Source organism: Alnus glutinosa, chromosome 4, assembly GCF_958979055.1.
Source record: "Alnus glutinosa chromosome 4, dhAlnGlut1.1, whole genome shotgun sequence".
Classification (NCBI taxonomy): Eukaryota; Viridiplantae; Streptophyta; class Magnoliopsida; order Fagales; family Betulaceae; genus Alnus; species Alnus glutinosa.
In genome coordinates this window covers 2,331,268-2,351,704 of record NC_084889.1, presented here as the reverse complement: position 1 = coordinate 2,351,704, position 20,437 = coordinate 2,331,268, and the positions used below count along the sequence as shown (strand labels likewise).

The following is a 20,437-nucleotide window of genomic DNA, read 5'->3' as shown; positions in this document are numbered from 1 at the left end:
TTAATCATGGAGGTTGGGCGATCACCATGCCAAGGTCGTGGAGGTTGCTTGGGTTTATATTATATATATTAAAGAACTATCTACCGTTCTGGGCATCCCTCTCAAACAAACCTCATGGCTGATCTCAGCCGTCTACGCTTTGACTTCTTTCTAAGACCACCTGCACTCGGATTTCCCTTATCTTAAGAAATCATCGGAGTTAATTAAGACATATGGTGGGTCCACTAACTTAGACCCATCCTTTTAATTGTGTTGACGAATCGAATGGTCATAAGGTCAGACCAAAATCCAAAAGACATAAAATGTTGGTCGTAGGCACATATACATGCCTTACTATTAATTTATATTTTTTGAGCGAATCATAACACGACACGTGACAAAGTGAGGGCACTGTAGTCATTGAATAGCATACAAGGAGAGTTAATCAAGTCACCCGTGGCGGGGACTTGTGTAGGTAACTTCGTGTCCCTCGTCGTCCGCGTGTCCACCGATAAGGCCGAGGCCCTCCATATGTCATGGATGACGTGGGTAGCATCTATCACGAAGTTAGACCTAAATCTCAAGGCAACCCTATTACCCTTCCCTAATGTGGCGCAACGCAATTGGCTTGTCATGCAAACTTAGAATATTTGAATATGGAGGGGACACAATTATGCTTGTAACGGCCCTCGAGTTGATAGATCCACGTCAGGGGTTAAAAAAGTCCACGCAATTTTTTAATGTCAAATTGTCAAATTTGGGCCATGTTCTTAGCGTGGCAGTAGCGTGATTTGGCGGTTTCGGCGCTTGCCTAGTACCTTCCTTAATCCTTATCCTGCCAAGCCATCGGCAGCTTTCTCTTTTCTGCAAATTTATTTTTGTATTGAAAGGTCAGAATCTGAAATAAAAAGTAAACAAATATGGCACCAGAAAGTAATAATGTCAATGGACGGGGGCAGAGCTATAATTTCAGTTGAAAGAGACAAAAATAAAAATAAAAAATTATACTTTTCTTTTCTTTTCCTTGTTGTTTAACTAGTAAGAAATATATATTTCTTTTCTCAGTTTATATTTCAGCCAGCACTGCATTTCCTGTACAGATTAGCCCAGCCAATACTTATGTGGTTCCGAATTCATCGTACCATTATTAACCCGAACTGCATTTCCTGTACAGATTAGCTCAGCCAATACTTATGTGATTCCGAATTCATCGTACCATTATTAACCCGAACAAGATTCAGAATATAATAGGTATCTGATATAAATGTATATTATAAAGCTCTGGTTGATAACGTTTTAAAAGCAATTTTTATTTTTAAATACAAAAAAAAAAAAAAAAAAAAAATTGTTTCATTATTAAAAAATAAAGTAAAATACAAAATGCTTTTAAAAAACATAGGCTTAAAGAAAAACACTTACTGTTTGTATATCACATTAAAATACTTTTTCAAACAAAAACTAAAAATTATTTTTCAAAATCATTATCAAATATAAGAATTGAGATTATTAATTAATTGACATCTATAAAAATTCAAAAAATATACCAAAAAAATCAAAATACGTCACCTTTAAAACAAGAGAAAACAAAAATTCTACATATATTACATTACTCTTCAATTTATTATTATGCCTTTTTACTGGGTCTCGTCTGCCCTTGATGGTCATTCTCTTTCTATTTCTTTTCACTTCTTCCAAAAATATCAAATCAAAAATATTCTAACTTTTTTACACTTTTTATATCACATCAACTATATTTTATTATTATTCAAATAAAAAAATTCACTACAAAACAAAAATTTTTCACTTTTTTATAAAACATTCTCAAATTTTATATCACATTAATCACTTTTTATTCTACAACACACAAATATTCTACAATACAATTACTTACCAAATAAGCCCACAAACATTTAGAGAAAAAATTGTTGTCCTTATTTGCTTGCTTTCAGCATCGTGCAATACACGTGGAAGCAGACCTAGCTGACGTGTATCCATGATCCACCGTTAAACAGTGGCCTCGAGGACCGAGAAAAACCAAAACAAACTGCCGACTCCGCACGGATTCCAAGGGCAGTGGGCCCTGACCGACTCGCGAGCCAGTCCAAAACTAGTAACGTAAGCAGTGACAAAATCACCTCCATGTGGGCAATCGACACGCGCGCACCCCACTTGCACGCTTGCCACCTGTCCGGCTGCGGTCAGCACATAAAGCTCGTCCGCACAGAGCCCAGGAAAACGTTTATCGCCCACGTGTCTTCTAGAACTCACCCGCACGTTGCGCCACGTGTCCCTCATCCTCTCTATATATTCATCTCCCTCCCTTGCGTTCTAAGTTTCAAGCGCCGCCAAAGTCTACTCCACAGACAGAGAGAGAGAGATAGATCTACGAGCGCAGCGAAAAGGAAGTGTGAAAAGACAAAAATGACCGCGGAGTTACAGTTACCTCCTGGCTTCAGATTCCATCCAACGGACGACGAGCTTGTGATGCACTACCTGTGCCGGAAATGTGCGTCGCAGCCCATCGCCGTGCCGATTATCGCCGAAATCGATCTCTACAAATACGATCCATGGGAACTTCCAAGTAATTTTTTTTTTTTTTTTTTACAAGTAATTTTATTTTCAATAACTATGTAAAAATTTTCAATTATTTGTTTAATCTAATTAATTTATTTGTCTATTTACAGGAATGGCCTTGTACGGAGAGAAGGAGTGGTATTTCTTTTCGCCGAGGGATCGGAAGTACCCGAACGGTTCGAGGCCTAACCGGGCGGCGGGGACGGGGTACTGGAAGGCGACCGGAGCCGATAAGCCGATCGGGCATCCGAAGCCGATGGGGATCAAGAAGGCTTTGGTGTTCTACGCCGGAAAAGCCCCCAAAGGAGAGAAAACTAACTGGATCATGCATGAGTATCGGCTGGCCGATGTGGATCGCTCGGCTCGAAAAAAGAACAGCTTAAGGGTATAACAAATTCACCTTTCACAGGTCTTTTAGTATTGCAGGGGTATAATGGCAATTTCAATTAATAGGTTAAAGACCGACACGTAGGGGTCCAATCGTCCAAGTCCTCTATCTTACCCTTGACGTTTTCTAAGCCAGCTGGGTCTCGTCTGCCCTTGTTGAGATTTGGCGGCGTGGAGGGCTTGAATATCGTAAAAACCCGAGATGTCAAAATATCTTGAAATTGACGGTTGTGATCTACCATTGTTTTAATGAAATGGGATTTAATGGTAGATCTCAACCGATGGCGTGGTCTCAGACCGTGTGGGTCCAGCCAAAAGGATACACCTTGCAATTTGCATACACGGTATCGGGACCCTTTGCTATGTAGTGTTCTGATTGTAACAAAAACCAGTCGGAAACGGACCCACTTGAAATGGAGGGGAGCTGCTTGATGCATTTAGAGGATTAAAGTGATGATTTTATTTTTTTATTTTTCACTTTATCCCTTTAAATGCAATAACCGGCTTTAAAATGAGGATCCTTCTCCGACACGGTAGCGAAATTAAGTTTCTAATAAATAGGGAAAATATTCGTTCTTATCTCTTTCTGACCTCGGATTAGATACTGATAGATTAAGTTTTTTGAAAAATGGAAATGATTTTGATATGTAAAAATTATGTATCAATTAGAGACTGATCTGACGGTTGTGGCCTTTGCAGCTGGACGATTGGGTTCTGTGCCGCATATACAACAAGAAGGGCACGACGGAGAAGCAACAACAGGGAATCAACGTGCAGAAAACAAGCTTTTCCGAAATCGAGGACAAGAAGCCGGAGAATCTGACAATTGGCGGAGCCACGTCTGCAATACTTCCTGCCCCGGCAGCGACGCGGACGGCGGCGGGGGATGATTACGTGTACTTCGACACGTCGGATTCGGTGCCGAGGCTGCACACGGACTCGAGCTGCTCGGAGCACGTGGTATCGCCGGAGTTCACGTGCGAGGTGCAGAGCGAGCCCAAGTACTGGGAAAAGACCCTGGACTTCCCGTTTAATTACATGGATGCCACCCTGGACAATGGGTTCGGCGCACAGTTTCAGAGCACTAATCAGATGTCGCCGTTGCAGGATATGTTCATGTACATGCACAAGCCCTTTTAAATTTCGATGTGGGTCAGCGTCAAGACATTTGGGGCCGGCACATTGCACATTTGTTGGTGGGTGCATCGCGCGGTAACACGAGACAGAAAGTCTATGAGTGTGCCTGTGCGAGAGCGTGGATAATTGAGAATTAGAACGTAGAAAATATGAATTGTGTTGACCAAAAAAAAAAAAAAGGGAATTATACTGTGCGGTCCCACCCACAGAGTCGGGACCGGGGGGTGTTGATTAGGGTGGTGTAACGGTGCGTGATGGGTTTACAAAACGACATTGTGTACATCATAGTGTATAGGAAAGTTGTCATGTTTATACATGATAGTTTTGTGGGTGCTCGTTTTGGGCTTCCCATATTCTTATATTTGTAGTAGGTTTTATTATAAATGATGCTGTCATTGTTATGTCTTTTTCCTTTCTTCCTTTTTTTTCTCTTTTTTTTTTTTTCCTCTCTCTCTCTCTCTCTCTCTCTCTCTCTCTCTCTCATCTTAAATTGATTTATATTTTTATTTGTGTTTCTTCTAATTGATTGAATTTCGTGTTTGAAAATGGAAGTTATTTTCTGCTTTAATCCAAATCTGTTAACTTGTTTCGTTTTTTGGTTTACAGAAAAAATTGTTAGAAAATGTTTTACATCAAAGTAAATACATAAATTAGAAAGGAAAAAAAAAAAAAAAAACGTAATACCTTGCCATACAGGAAAATAAAAAGGAAATCATTCGTTGTCATGATTAATTCTTCATTTGATTTGTGGATAAAAACGAGTTCGAAATGCTAAAAGCAAATCGCTTAAGATGAAAATTAGGCTTGGTAATTTTTGACACAAATTGTAAACTCGGTACAAACACGACACGAAAAAATCGAATTTAAGTTTAGCATTATCAAGTGTCGATTATGACATGGTTCCTTTAAACAAAAACAAAAAAATTAGTATTTCAGATTTCAGACATTCAGTGAAGAACCCTACTCGAACAGCACACCTTTTGGCCATTCTCAGTGTTTTCATCACCGCACCTACAAACCCATCTCAAAACCACAATTCCCACCACGCTTCTTTACTGGTGTGAAAGCCCTCCTCCACCAAATAATCTTCCCCCTCAACCAAAAGGAGATAGAAGAAAATAAACAAAACAAAACCAAACACACATTTCTCTCGTTTCTCATTTCCACCCAAAAATGGCCTCCTCCTTATCCCTCTTCCAGTCGTTCTCCTCCCTACACCACCAAACCTCCAGCCCTCTTATCCCATGCAACCCAAAACCCCTTCACCTACACACCCAGTCCCGCAAACCCATCTCCATCAAAGCCTTCTCTGCTTCGATCCAATCCTCACGCAAGACGACCTCAAGAAGCTCGCTGTCGACAAGGTTGTGGACTATGTCAAGCCCGGCATAGTCCTAGGCCTCGGCACCAGATCCATCGCTGCCTTTGTTGTCGCCAAGCTCGGCCACCTCCTCCTAACCAGTCAGCTATCCAACATCGTCGGAATTCTCACCTCGAAACGCACCAAGGAGCAAGCCAAGCCCGCCAACTGGGTATCCCTTTCTCGGTCCTCAACGACCACCTGCGCCTCCATTGGTGTAAAAGATTATTTGCCATCAATGTTCCTGCCCAAACAATCTGCGAGATTCCGAGGACTAGATGACACAATTGCATCTCCTATAGAGCCTTACAAGCCGTGGGTGATGGGTCATGACCACAAGAAACAAGATCTACCAAAAGTTCAGAACGGGGCTCCAAATAACACCGAGTTCAATCATGTTTAGCGGATCGGGCTCATGTTACCCGATCCACAATCGGGTCGTATTCAGGTCACATGTTCCAACCCAATTAATAATCGAGTCGAGATCGTGTTGAACTCGTTTATGTAATCTGATCAGCCGGGTTGACACAAACCTAACCCGCTAACCCGAATTGCCAAGCAATGAAAACTATACTCAAGCAGGAGTGGAATTAAAAATTTTGATATGAGGTACAATTATTAAAAAAAAAAATGGGGAAGATATAATTATATTTTTGATGGTCCACGTATTAAAAAATACCATCAAAAATATAAATTTTAAAGAAATTTCTAAAATTTTGGTACCGGAGTCCGCCTTGTACTCAAGGCATTGCGTGAATTCCCCAAGATAAGGACCCCTTTTTACGTAATGTAAATCCCTAAATCTAGGGGGAGGTGACCATTTGGATTCTTGTACACGAATATATGTATTAAATACAAATATGACTTTATATATATATATATATATATATAATATAATAGAGGAATCAGTAAAAGCATTGTATAATATTGTGAAAAATAACTTTTTAAAATGCAGCCAAGTCTACATTTAAAGTTAAACATTTAAATATATATTGCCAATAAAAAATATATATTTATTTCAAAAACTTTAACAGTTATTTTTAACACCGTTTGAAGGCAAAGGCTGGGGGTGTATCATAACCGTTTACAAAAAAAAAAAAAAAAAAAAAAAAAAAAAAAAAAGATCATTTCAGTTTGCTCAAAGAAAAACTATTTGCTTCCCATCGCCATCTTAGCATTTCATCTATCAAAAGGTACTCTCACTTTCTGTTTGTAGATTGTTAGTTTTTTTTGTTTGTAAATTGTAAGAATCATACGTTTTTTAAGATTATATATATATATATATATATATATATATATATATATATATATATATATATATAAAATAATTTGTGTCCCCTTCATTGGGTCAGACTTCAAAACTCTTGAAAACACATTCCAGAACGTCATAAAAATGTTGTTGAGATTTAGTTGCAAATATTATTTCGGAACAAAAAAGATCAAAATTACCAACAAAAAAAATAAGCATCCACAACCGGAAGTAAGATAAATGATCTTCCCTTGCTGACCGCTCCCCACCCAATCTTCCATCCAATCAGAAGCCGCTTGCCACCGTCAGAGCAAAGCTCAATGGGGGAGGGACTAACGACTTCCAACATTTTACGTTTTTTTGTCTCCAGATCTTCTTCTGATGCATCTGACTCGGCTACCTTCTTCTTCAGTACTACTGTTACAATTTATTTAAAAAAAAAAAAAAAAAACACCGTGGATTGGGAGAGATCCACTGACGCCGTGACTCCCCAACAAACCAGAAAAGAAAAAAACGCAATCACTCGCTCTATCTTCTTCCCGTCTTGGCGTCTTCAGATATGATTTTATTTTTTAATTTTTTTTGCAAAAGAAAACTCTAGATGTTGTGAGTTGTCTTTCTTTTGGTTCAGATGAGACACAAACCTACTCTTATGCTGTTCAACACGTGCCTAAGCAACAGATCAAACCAAATGTTTTTACTACATTTGTATAGCCACGTGTGTCTCAGCCCTTATCTCTAGAATATATGTCTACTATTTGAGAAGTCTCATATAAGCACATGCCCATTTCATTCGAAAAAATTAAAAATTAAAAATAAAAATAAAAAATTCCTAATTTATAAATTTATCATATCATCTTTAAAATGTCATCACATTCTCTTCTCTCTCTCTTTTTTTTTTTTTTTTTTTTTCTTAAATGCTATTTTTACCTTCTTAATTTATTTTTTTCTTTGTCTTTGCTTTTATATTTTTTAAATTTTATTTTGTTAGACTTCACAAAGGAAGAGTCTAAATACTCTATTTCTTTCTTTGTCTTTGGTTTTATATTTTTTCCCTTTTAATTTATTTTCCTTCCTAGCAAAAGAAGAATGGATTGCGTTTTGTTGTCTTTTTTAAAAAAAAAAAAATTAAAAAATTAAAAGACTTTGCTTTGTAGTTTAAATTTCATTACTTTGATTTCTGCAAATCACCATATTATGTATAATGACTTTTAAATTAATGTTTAAAAGTATCGAATACATGTGATTTCTCTAATTCTATCTCAAAATAGTTTGCAAAAAAATGAAGTTGATCCGATTCTTCTTATTCAAATTAAAATAAGTTCCCTTAATTTGTTTTGTTGCATTACTTTGACTTACTTTTGCAAATAAATTCAAAATACACAAATGTACGTTCCCAATGTATATTTCTTACTACATCAATATTGTAATTTATAAATTGAATTGTTATATACTTATACTCTTCACTATCACATTTTTTTTATTATTCTCTTAAGTAATAAATAATATTATATGCTTTATTTGAGTTTGATGAAGTAAATGATATTATATAAAAAAAATGTGGTTTAATTTTTTTTTTCCTACAAATTTTGGCAACAGAAGAAAAAATGGAAAAAAGAAAACGATGGCATATGAGTAATTACAATAGTATTTAAACAATAGAGTCAACTGGTAAAAGTATGAGAGATGATGGAACTATCGATAGCTCAGAAAATGAAGATATTCCAAGTAAATTACTTAACAATAATTCTTTGATAAAAGAATTATCCATAAAACTAAACTAAACTAATTAAAAAAAACTACTTTATTCTTTTCCTTATTTCATATAGGAAAGTTTACACAACCTTTGAATTTTGGCCTAACTTCGTATGTATGTGAATATTGTGGTGCAAAAGTATGGTATGAAAAGAGAACAATAAGATCTAGAAGACTTATTAATTCTAAATTTAGCCTGTGTTGTATGGATGACAAAGTGAAGTTGTCTTTACTCAAAAAACCACCTGCTATTCTTAAAGAATTGCTAAATCCAGCTGGCGACCAGCGTTCAAAAAATTTTAAGGCACAAATTAGAAGTTATAATGCCATGTTTCCTAATTTTTTATTTTGATTTCTATTTTTATTCGTAATTTGTATTCTACAAATATGTCAATTTACCTTCTATAGATTATAAAACAACATAACTACAAACTTAATATGTTATGTAATATCCATTATTTGTTAAAATGTGCTTTAGTGTGTTTATTTTCTTTCTTATTCCTAATTTCTTTTTGAAGGGCTTATTCCTAAATTATAAAATGTAGTTTCTTATTACTAAATTCTTAAATGTAGCATTATAATATAATAACTCAACTTTTTTTAAAAACTACTTTCTACATTATCTATTACCGCATGGCGCGTTTTTAATTAGTAAAAACCCGCACATGACGCGGGTTATGTGCTAGTTTTAATTAATTATACTAAACCTCTTAACCCTACGGCCTCGTTTGGTTCGCGAAATGGCTATTCCTGCGAATAAAAGAAGGTAGAATGAAATAATTATTCCTATTCTTTTGTTTGGTTGTAACGGTGGAATAGAACATTGCATATGTATTCCTTTGTTTGGTACAATACAATACACTGGTGAATGAAATCATATTATAATCAAATTTCCTAAAACAACCTTATAATACAAATATAATTTACATTCTTAAGGACATTTTTTTCTTTATTTTAGAAAAATAAATAGTCATACTATGACTCTTTTTTTTTTTTTTAATTTCGCTGAGTTCGTGCCCTTTTTTTTCATATACAATTACGCTACTAAATAATTTTTTTTAAAAAAAAACCACATAGTCATCATATCACCATCATAAAAAAATTAAACAAACTCCTCCAAACATAGAAATGCTTTGAGCCCAAATTGGCCTGCAGGAAGTTTGAGTTGGGAAAATATTTTGCTTGTAGAATCTTAGTAACCATGGAAGTCGAATCTTGAATCAATCTCCACTCTCGTTTAGCAAGTAAGGCCTTGTTAAAGAGAGTCAAATCTCTAAAACCAAGACCACCTATAGATTTAGACCTCCAAATTTTCTCCTAACTCATCCAGTGAATTTGAGTACTATTAGCCATGTGAGTCCACCAAAAATTCTGCATCAACTTGTTAAGCTCCTTGCATAGAGAAACCAGCAATTGGAATACACCCATGTTGTAGGTGGGTATAGCTTGGACCACAGCCTTCAAAAGAACCTCATTCCCAGCTTGTGAAAGGAATTTGACCTTCCAATTGCTAAGCCTCAGTGACACCCTTTCAAAAATATCTTGGAAAGCCATACATCTGGACTTTCTAACAAAAGTAGGGCAAACCCAAGTAAGAGTCTATCCCAGTGGCTTCCGACAGACCCGATTGTAACAAAATCTCTTGGTTTTGCTCCATAGTAGTATTTCTACTAAAAAAGATAGAAGTTTTGCTAAGGTTAAGCTTTTGCCCCGAGCTTGCCTCGTAAATTCCAATGATCTTCAATATCCGTCTCCATTCCACCGAATTTGCCTTGCAAAACAAGAGGCTATTGTCTGCAAAAAATAAATGATTTAACCTTGGGCCCTTAGATGAAGTTGGGACTCCAGTGATAACCCCTCTCTTCTTTGCCTGTAGGAGTAAAGAACTAAGGGCTTTTGCAAATAGAAGAAATAGGTAGGGGAAAATGGGGTCCCCATGCCTTATTCCTCTAGATGGACAAATAGGGCCTACAGGATTTCCATTCACTACCACCGAATAGGAAACAGACCAAATACAAGTCATAATCAAATGCACCCACCTAGCTTCAAAACCCAATCTGATCATTATAGCTTCTAAAAAATCTCATTCAATCCTATCATAAGTCTTACTCATATCAATTTTTATTCCCATAAATCCCACTTTGCTCCACATTGTTGTCTGCATAAAATGCATAGTTTCATATGCAACAAGAATGTTATCATTGATCATTCTACCGGGAATAAAACACTTTGATAGCAAGATATGATATCAGGTAAGACTACTTTCAACCTCTTAGCCAATACCTTAGAAATCAGCTTGTAAATCACATTGCACTAAGAAATAGGGCGGAAATCCGTGACACATCCAAGTGTCGCAACTTTAGGAATCAATGCAATATGTGTAGCATTTATACATGGGTCCATATTACCCGAATTCAGAAAAGAGAGGATGGCAGCACATACCTCAGGGTATACCGTGGACCAGTCATGTTGGCAAAAGCAAGCAGAGAAGCCGTCTGGCCCCGATGCCTTGAGGAATGACATTTGGTTGAGAGCCCCAGAGATCTCCTCAATGGTAAATTCGGAGAGGAGCTGCTGATTCATCGCAGGGGTGACCTTGCTTTCTAGTATCTCCACGCATGCTTCTACGTTAAGGTTCAGAGACGTATTCCTCTCATTTTTTAGTGGAATACCTATTCCTCTTCGTAAGGGAATAGCTATTCCTCTTCGTAAGGGAATAGCTATTCCCTTAAAAAATATACAACCAAACAAATGAATAGTTATTCCGTATGAATAACTATTAATTTTTATGGGTTTAATTCGCGAACCAAACGAGGCCTAAATGTATGACTTAGATATTAAAATTTTATGTCGAATAAAAATAACGAAACGAACAAAAAGAGAGAAAAATATTTTAATTTTCTTCTTGGTACATAAGTCCATATTACTAATTTAGTAATTTTATATCACTTGAGGAGAGCTTCGTCTTTAACAGCATAATCAAGGTCGAAAGATTTTTAATTTACTATTTTTTTTTTTTTTTTAATTTGAGGGATTTAACATAACTTAAGTCCTACTTGTTTCGTTATTTTCTAGAGTTAAACAAATTAGTAAAAGAATGGAAGAAAAAACAACAAACATCTCACATAGGGGCAATGTGCTAAATAGTAAATACATATTGATCGAACTGCTTATTATCAATGCGTATAAATCATTAATTACACAGTTTTGCTTACCATTTAGGTTGCAAAAGGTTTGAAATACTCTTTACCACTTTTATTATAATTTCTTTCAAATTCACTTGGTGAATGTCACATGGATTATCACGTAATAATTCACATTTTAATGATTGACGTGATAAATAAATTTGTAAAAAATTTATAGTAAAAGTTATAATACATCATCCCTAATAACACTCTTTTAAATTTGCAAGACAACTAATCACTTTATTTATTTATTAACCGAAAGGGTAGAAGGGGGGAAACCAAATTGACAAGTCTACCTAGGGTTGGACGTGGGTTATGGCAGCCCCTGCCAGCCCAAGCCAAAATGGTGGGAACCGTAAGCTCTCCTTGAAGACAAATCAAGCCATAGGTAACACCAGTCCCACCTAAGACTAAGAGTCTAAGTGTCTAACAGCACCCAAACCAATAACCTCAAATGCTTTTCATTGTGAAATTCGACCTTAAAACCTAGACTCAGTGAGACAATCCAAAATGCCAGTATACCACACCATCGGACAGCTAATTAATTACTTTATCAATTTCACGAGAAGAAAAAATAAAACAAAAACCAACTTCACGTGAGAGTGTTCCAATTCGACTCAGGCTTTGAACCAGCTAAGCCATGTTTAAATGTTTCTCAGATTCCCAGATGTGGGTTCTACTTTTAGACTCAGACATTCCAATTGCTTAGCTGTGATGGCAGGTGTCGCTACTATAATATTTTACACAAAAATAGTACTATTATTTTCCCCAAATAGAGGAGGGTGCTACAACGTGATTTGATTAAGCAAGGGATGAATTTTTCCACCCAAGGAAGAAGGTTGAATTATGACTCATGAGAAGAAAGTAAGAGAAAAAAATATCAATTGAGCTATTTTACCATTTGAGCTCAAGATCCTCTAAAATTTTAGCCAGTAATTTTTTTTTTTTTTTTTCAAAGAGTTATATATATATTAAATTGACGTGATTGTCTATATCAACAACGAGGGTGGGACGGCTCAAAGGCTAAGAAGTTAAGAGGGCTGCTTAGTGCTTAAGGCCTCCAAAGATATAAGGTTTCTTTAAGCAATAAATGCTCTTAAAATATATAATTAAAAGGCCCATTGAGAAATAACAAACCCCCTGCTCCCCGCCACAAAAAAAAAAAAAAAAAAAAGAAAAAAAAAAAAAGAAAAAAAGAAGCAAATTTTTAATAAATGGAATGACCTCATAAAGTCAAACTTTAATGTACCTTAATTGTATTTTGCTACTTTCCTTTTCAATATATATACAAATAAAGGGAAGTGAACAACAATTCATGGTGTAATTTAAATAAAAATATATTATAAAAATTAAAAATAAAATTATTTAATTAATATATTTTTTTTTAAAAAAAAAAACCTGCTTAAATGGTTGACTTAGGCCTTCAATTCGTCACTATATTGTATTTTAGTATAGTGCTCCAAGCATTTTCAATAAGAATTATATTCATAATTATTTATTAATTTTTTTTTTCGTAATCAAATTGGAAAAAGGGTTGTAGAGAATCAAAACGGATACCTTGGTTTTGGGACTTAGAACATTTTGTTGACCATTTTTGAGGCTTGAGGGTCTGCAAAATTGCAAATGGTATCGGGCCGAAAAGGCTTTCAGCCCGTAATGCTTATTGGTTTCTTATGTTATGCTTGCAGAAATGATTAGTAAATCCAAATCCCCTCCGAGGCTCCGACCCAAAAGAAAATTAACCAACAAAAAAAATAAAAATAAAAAGACACATAAATCCAACGTCACAGCGTGGGAGGTGACATCGCAGATCTGTACGCCATTAACTTTCATTTTCCTGAGGCTCATACGCAGTCGTTGGGCCACGTCGCCAGAGTCGGTTAAACCATCACATCAAATAACTTCTGGACGCGACTGTTCATTCAAAATATCAGGATTAAAATGGCAACCTTCCGTCTCTACATACATGCATACATAGAGCAGAAAAATTGTAGAGCACCGCCGACGAGTGTTAATTAAGTTCTCAAGCTCCTTTTTTTTATTATATGAGAGTTAGTTTTATGAGTGATTTTTTAAATAAATTTAAATTATAATTTAACTAGCTAGTACTTTTAAAATAATAATATAGATATAATTAGCATATTTTTTAAGATATTACATACAGTTTTTCTGCAACTTGAATTGAAGGAATTGACATATGTAATTATGGTATTCAATATAATGACTTATTTCATTCAAATTGATTCATGAAAAGCCATTAAGATATTATTATGATATTAGAGCATTCCTAGTAGCCTCATCAAAATAGTTTTTTAGCTATTTTGGTGAGCCAATGATCAGCACACTTTTTTCTTTTTTTCTCTCATTTTCTTCTCTCATCTCCCATCTCTCACACGATAATGTCCTTATTTCATGGATATGAATAATTTTTTTGTAAAAAAATTATATAGAGAAAGAATAAATAAATATTATTTAAATAAAATAGTGATAATAAATAGTTAAAATGGTGAGGCTGCTGGGAGAATTTTAAAAAAGTGACTCACCAGAATAGAGAAAAGTGATTTTTAACTATTTTGGTGAGTAAAATTTGATAAAAACACTAAAAAACCACTCTTAATAGCCTCACCATTTTAACCAAAAAGTTTTGATAAGTGAAATTACTCACCAATTTTGATGAGTAATATTCACTCACCAACTCACTCATCAATTTTATTTCACATTTCTCCCTCACATGATCAGCACACTTTTTTCTTTTTTCTTTTTCTCTCATTTTCTTCTCTCATCTCCCATCTCTCTCACACGATAATGTCCTTATTTCATGGACATGAAGGATTCTTTGTAAAAAGATTAAATTGAGAAAGAATAAAAAAAATATAAAAAAAAAATTATTTAAATGGAATAATGATAATAAATAGTTAAAATGGTGAGGCTACTAGGAGAATTTTAAAAAAGTGGCACCAGAATAGAGAAAAATGATTTTTAGTTACTTTAATAAGTAAAATTTGATGAGGCTACTAGGAATGCTCTTATGCTGGTCAATTTTACTCCTCGATGGGAGGAAAAAAACTAAACAATTAGTTTAATCAATTTTGATTGAGGGTTCCTGACATATCTATAAATAAGAGCTCTGTATAACCATTTTTCGGCATTGGTAGACATAAGTTAGAAGAACCTCTCTAAATTTTTGTTTTTTAGATTCTCTGATTGTTGCATAAAAGTTTATCCACCTCACTTGAGCAAAGCAACAATTTTACTCCTCGATGGGAGGAAAAAAACTAAACAATTAGTTTAATCAATTTTGATTGAGGGTTCCTGACATATATATAAATAAGAGCTCTGTATAACCATTTTTCGGCATTGGTAGACATAAGTTAGAAGAACCTCTCTAAACTTTTTAGATTCTCTGATTGTTGCATAAAAGTTTATCCACCTCACTTGAGCAAAGCAATGGCCGGAGGCATTTATATAATTAATTATTCTGCTGCTAATTTATGTTGTTAATTAGCATTTAATTATATATTACTTAACATGTTGTATTAGAGCCATCTCTATACTATATTTGCTCAGTCTAGCATTTGAATATGTCTAATGTTAATGTTTTTTGCGACTATTGAAACCCATACGAGTGGATTTGTTATGGAGGCTCGTTCTTCTGTACCCTTGAGTTCTAAAGAAAGGAAACTAAGTCTGGTTGATGAACTGGAATTGTGCTCCTCTCCTCGGTACTGTTACTGGCGGCACTACCTCCATGAAAATTCTGGAACCCAAGGACGGAGTTAAAAACTCTTATGGACAAAGTCGAGGTCCAAAAAAATTTATTAGTAAGGATCAATAGGCTAAATTTTTATTTTTTACTTTATAGTTTTTATTTTTTACCCAACTTTTACTTTTCTTTTTTAAAATTGAGGGGGCTATAACCTTCACCGACGCCCCTCTAAATCTGTCCCTGCCAACACTGTGTCCGGCGGCCAGCAAACAGGGGCCCTTCATGATCTTCGTCTTTGCCTGTCACCTATAGCAGTAGCTGTAGGCTCCACTGTGTTGTGAAGATAGGAACAATACTTTGAAGTGGTTTGGTTGGTTGTTATATATAGTTACATTATCTTGTTCGATCGGTTGCTCCCAAGTCCCAAGTCACTTAGGCGTCCCATTGAAACAGTAATTCAGTTAATTCTCCATACAAGTTTTTCTATGGAAAATCCCACTCGAGATTTCAAATAAGTTTTTCCAACTCACTATGAAAGTGGTTAGCAGTTTATGGTAATTAGAGATTAGTAAGCTATTATAATTAAGTGCATGCCTTTTCACCTCTTTCATCAGCTCTTTTGTCTATCCAACAAAGAAAAAGGAAAAATAAATATTTACAGATCGAGGGAGCAAACCTGAAATTGGATGAACTTGAATCTAAACCACGTGCATTATGGGCAAAAGAGTTGAATAGTAACATATCTTATTAATTTCTCCATCTGAACAGATAAAAAGTACACGTAATATTATTGCATTGTTTATACATAAAGACGCCTGCTAGCTCTTCATATCCACATGTGGTGGGATGAGTCGGATGAACAATCAAAGCAACCAGAATTACCTCCCTTTTCTTTTTTCTTTTTTTGGTGAGTAACCAGATTTACCTTATTCATTAAATTATTGAGTGTCGGGCTTTTACAAACGCTGATAATTTTAAAAACTTACCGACAGTGAACTTATGCAAGCGTCGACTTTTGCTTTTTCCGACCGCTCCTTTGGAGGCGCCCCTATGCGCTAAAAATTTAGCTCCAGCATTTTATTTTATTTTTTGAAATTAAATAATAATAATAATAATTTTTACCTTACCCTAATAGTTGGGTGTTTTTTTAGTGACATCTGCTTAGCAAAAACAAAAGGCTAAGGCTGGCATGGCTATAATCTATATATAATTATATATATATATCCTTGCTGGGTTCCACTTAATGCTTGACCAAATGCTTGGCTAAGAATCTAAGATCCACATTTCTTTTTCAAACAGTACTCTTTAAAAGATATTTAAATTGAGAAGATCCAAGAATAACCTATTATCGTCAAACATCTGTATAAGAAAAGATTCCTGAAATCAAGATTTTGATCCTGACATGCTTAGACCACCTACATTTCTTTCTTCTGCATGCCTGAATGAGATTAGTTTAGTACTATAAATCAATAAACAATAGACTGAAATATATATTATATTCGATGCCTAGACCTAAGTTTGGTTTTCATACTCGAAATCTATAAATTAAGTTCTATTTTTCTAGGAAAAGATTAATTAATTGTAACAGATTAAAGTATAAAATGTTATATACAATTGAACACCATTAAATAATTGGAAAAAATACTTTGAGGTACTACAAGCTTTTACTACAATTCTTATAAACTGACGTGACAGTTTATATATGTAACGACTCAAGGAAAAGCGCTAGTCATATCTGTGCTATCACTCCAAAAAAACTAGTCAATTTGGAGAGATAGCGCAAATGTGGTTACCGCTTTTCCTTTAATCGTTAGAAATGGTATCAGAGCCACCTAGTAACGCCAAATCATGTGGTACTAAAGCATCGCATGACGTGACCCTGGCGAGGGACGTCAGGGGTTTAAGGGTAGAGTTTGTAACACCCCGGTCTCATATTGAGAAGAGATAAATAATTCACATAGAGTGAGTGGTTTATAAAAGATAGATGAGTGATAAGTCTCACATTGCCTAGTTACTAAGTGAAATTGAGCTTTATAAATAATTATAGGGAAAACTTCAAATCAATTAGTCCTTTTAGGGTGATAGCGTAGATGTGACTAGCGTTTTTCCATTGGTTATTACAACATAAGTGTTACGTACGTGGCATAACATAGTGAAAAAACTAAACAAGATATTTTTTTTTCAAATTTAATTATTAATGCTCCGTTTGTTTCAGCGTAAAATGATTTCTGGAAAATAATTTCGGCATTTTACGGTGTTTAGTAGGGACGAAAAATAATGGTCAACGAAAATCATTTTCAGTTTGACCGTAAAAGTTTCTTTAATTTTTGAAAAACGATTTATGGTTTTTAAAACCGTAAATCGTTTTCCGAAATTAAACTATTTGTTATTACATGCACGTTTGATATCCGATTGTCAGAATTCAGCAATTGTCGGTAGTCGGAATCCAGTCGGCGCCGGAGTCCGGCAACATCCAATCACTGGAAATCTACCGGCGCTGGATGTCGGCAGACTAGATTCCGGCTGAAACTGGCCAGAATATTGTCGGATTCCGGCTATGGTTAGAAGCCGGCTGGATCTGGCCGGAAACCAGCTAGATCTGGCTAGAATCCGGCCGGATCTAGCCAAAATGGCTGAGATCCGACCGAATCTTGACGGATCTGACCACTGATCTGGCCAAAACGGCCATGATCCGTTCAGATTCGGCAGGATTAGTGGCCGTATCTATCTCGGCCGAATCCAGAAGAGTCCGGCTAGAATCAAGCCAAACTTGCTCGCTGGAATCCAACAACGGCTACCAGACGTTGCCAGATTCCAGCGGCATTTGCCAAACTCTGATTTTCGCACTTTGTAATTTTTTCGTGCGAACCAAACGCCGGAAATTTTTTTCAAAAAAAGTCATTTATTTATTTTTTCTTCTGAAAATGATTTCGATGAAAATACGATGGAAATCATTTTACGTCGAAACAAACAGAACATTAATGAAAGTGATAAGTATTACGTGGACTGTCATGTCAGTCTATAAGGGACTTGAATAAAAATTATACTACCCTTAACAACAGACTAGATAACTAGCAACTTCATCCAATACCTCAATTATATATGGAACATCATAATCTTTTCCATGACCACGATTCAAGGTGATAGGAAATTAGGAATTTGGTTGAGTATGATCGATACGAGAGTATTCTTTTTTTTTCTTTTTTTTTGAAGGGACGAGAGTATTCTAACAAAAATGCAAAGTGAAGTTTTTATGCTTAGGGGAGTTTATTTTCTTTAGTCAACTAAACACATTTTTAATTTGAGCAAGATTTTTAACTGCCAAAAACTCTTGAAATTGAGAAAAATAAGATTTTAAAATAAGATTTTCCGTCCAAACAATCAGGACAATGCGAAAGGTAAAGTCAAGTATTAAACGTCTGGTGAATTGTTTTCCCTTTAGTATGGTGTTTGCTTAAAAAGCAATTTGCTTAAAAAGCAATTTTATATAACCCACATTGTTTTTCAAGCTACAATCCACCAAAGTCAAGGCTTATACCAATTGCCACCAACCTTAGCATGATATATATGTGGCAGATTTTGATTGGACACCATGCATCGTTTTTTCTCAATTTCTGAATTTTTCAATCCTTTTTTCTGAAATAAATAATTTAATTAATCTTCTTTATTTATTTCTAAAGACGTCTGTATTAAAGTAGGGGATTTGCAAATGATAGCTATCTATCCTACAGTCATTATTGTCATGTATATATTTGTTTATATTGATTTCTTGCTTTACACAATACATATGTAATTAAGACATATAATGCGTCACTCAATCAACATACAATAATTCAACCATTAAATTACTTCCTTTCATTTATATATCACTCATTACGTTATCAAATAGTGATTTTGTAAGCATAATTTTTACTGCTTTTCGACTTGGAATGAGACTTAATAAATTATTCACGTAGCATAAACACATGCATGAGATTTAATTTTACTTTGATGATACTAAATTTCTTGCAGCCGGATTGGGTAACGGGCCTCTTGCAAAAGATCAAAAACATAGAATTATTATAGTGATGTCGGATTAATTGAGGCGAACGAAAGAGCCTCATATGATTAAGTCAATAATTTTGTCTGAAAAAGAGAAAAATATAGTGGGAATCATTCTTTTGAAAGAGAAGCCGTATCTTAGTTTTTGGAGAGGATGTGTATTTTATTTGAAGTTTCTTGAGATTTTTTAAACTTTTGGGGAGAATAGACCATTTTTATTTTTTATTTTTTATTTTTAATTTTTTGAGGGGGAATAGACCTTTGTTTAAATTGGCCTTATTAGGCTTTATATAGACGCTGGTCTATTTTCTATCCACATCGTCCTTAATTATTTCCCGTTCTTAGCGGCATGTTAGATAAAACTCACATCATAACTCCTTTTTTGAAAAAATAATAATAATGAAAGATGACAAGAAATGATAGTATTTTCTATGATCATGTCTAAATTTAGATTACAATATGATTGTAGCACGATTCATATCTAAGAAGAAAATGAATGCATTTATCAGTGTTATGGTTGTACATAATTTTATTTTCACTCTCAAATAAAAAACAAATATTCAAATAAGCAAACCTCACTCTCTATAAAACCACCATTTCAGCATATATATAACACTTTTTTTTTTTCTTTTTTTTTTATATAGGTAATATTATTTTTTTATACAAATATTTATGATCGTACATACTTTTATTTCGACAAAAATTTATCACAAATTAGCCTATGAAAATAGAGTAATTCGTTAATGGTGGTTTTAAAAGCCATCTCTTTTTTTATGGACAGTTAATATACATTTAGAATTACTCATAAAAATGGTACGAGTCCCTAATTGGCATGTAAGAAGTTTTTTTTTTTTTTTTTTTTTTTTGTTAATAACATGTGTTTCTCACATGTTTTTTATTTTTTAATATCAATTTATAGAAAAAAAAAAATTTGCCATTTTTATTTTCACTATCAAATAAAAGCCCCGTTTCAGTAGATATATGACGGGTTTTATATATATATAAAAGATTAAGCTCATTAATTTATAGAATTAATATTTTTTTTAAAAAAAAATTATTACACT

The 20,437-nt window shown here is 34.6% G+C and overlaps 1 protein-coding gene across 1 annotated transcript; it reads left to right on the top strand.

Moving 5' to 3' along the window:
- The first annotated feature begins 2,303 nt into the window (after positions 1-2,303).
- LOC133865783 (NAC domain-containing protein 2-like) lies at positions 2,304-4,483 on the top strand. Its single transcript, XM_062302252.1, has 3 exons — positions 2,304-2,560; positions 2,664-2,938; positions 3,640-4,483. The coding sequence occupies exons 1-3, from the start codon at positions 2,401-2,403 to the stop codon at positions 4,078-4,080; spliced, it is 876 nt and encodes a 291-aa protein (XP_062158236.1). The 5' UTR covers positions 2,304-2,400; the 3' UTR covers positions 4,081-4,483.
- Positions 4,484-20,437: the final 15,954 nt, after the last annotated feature.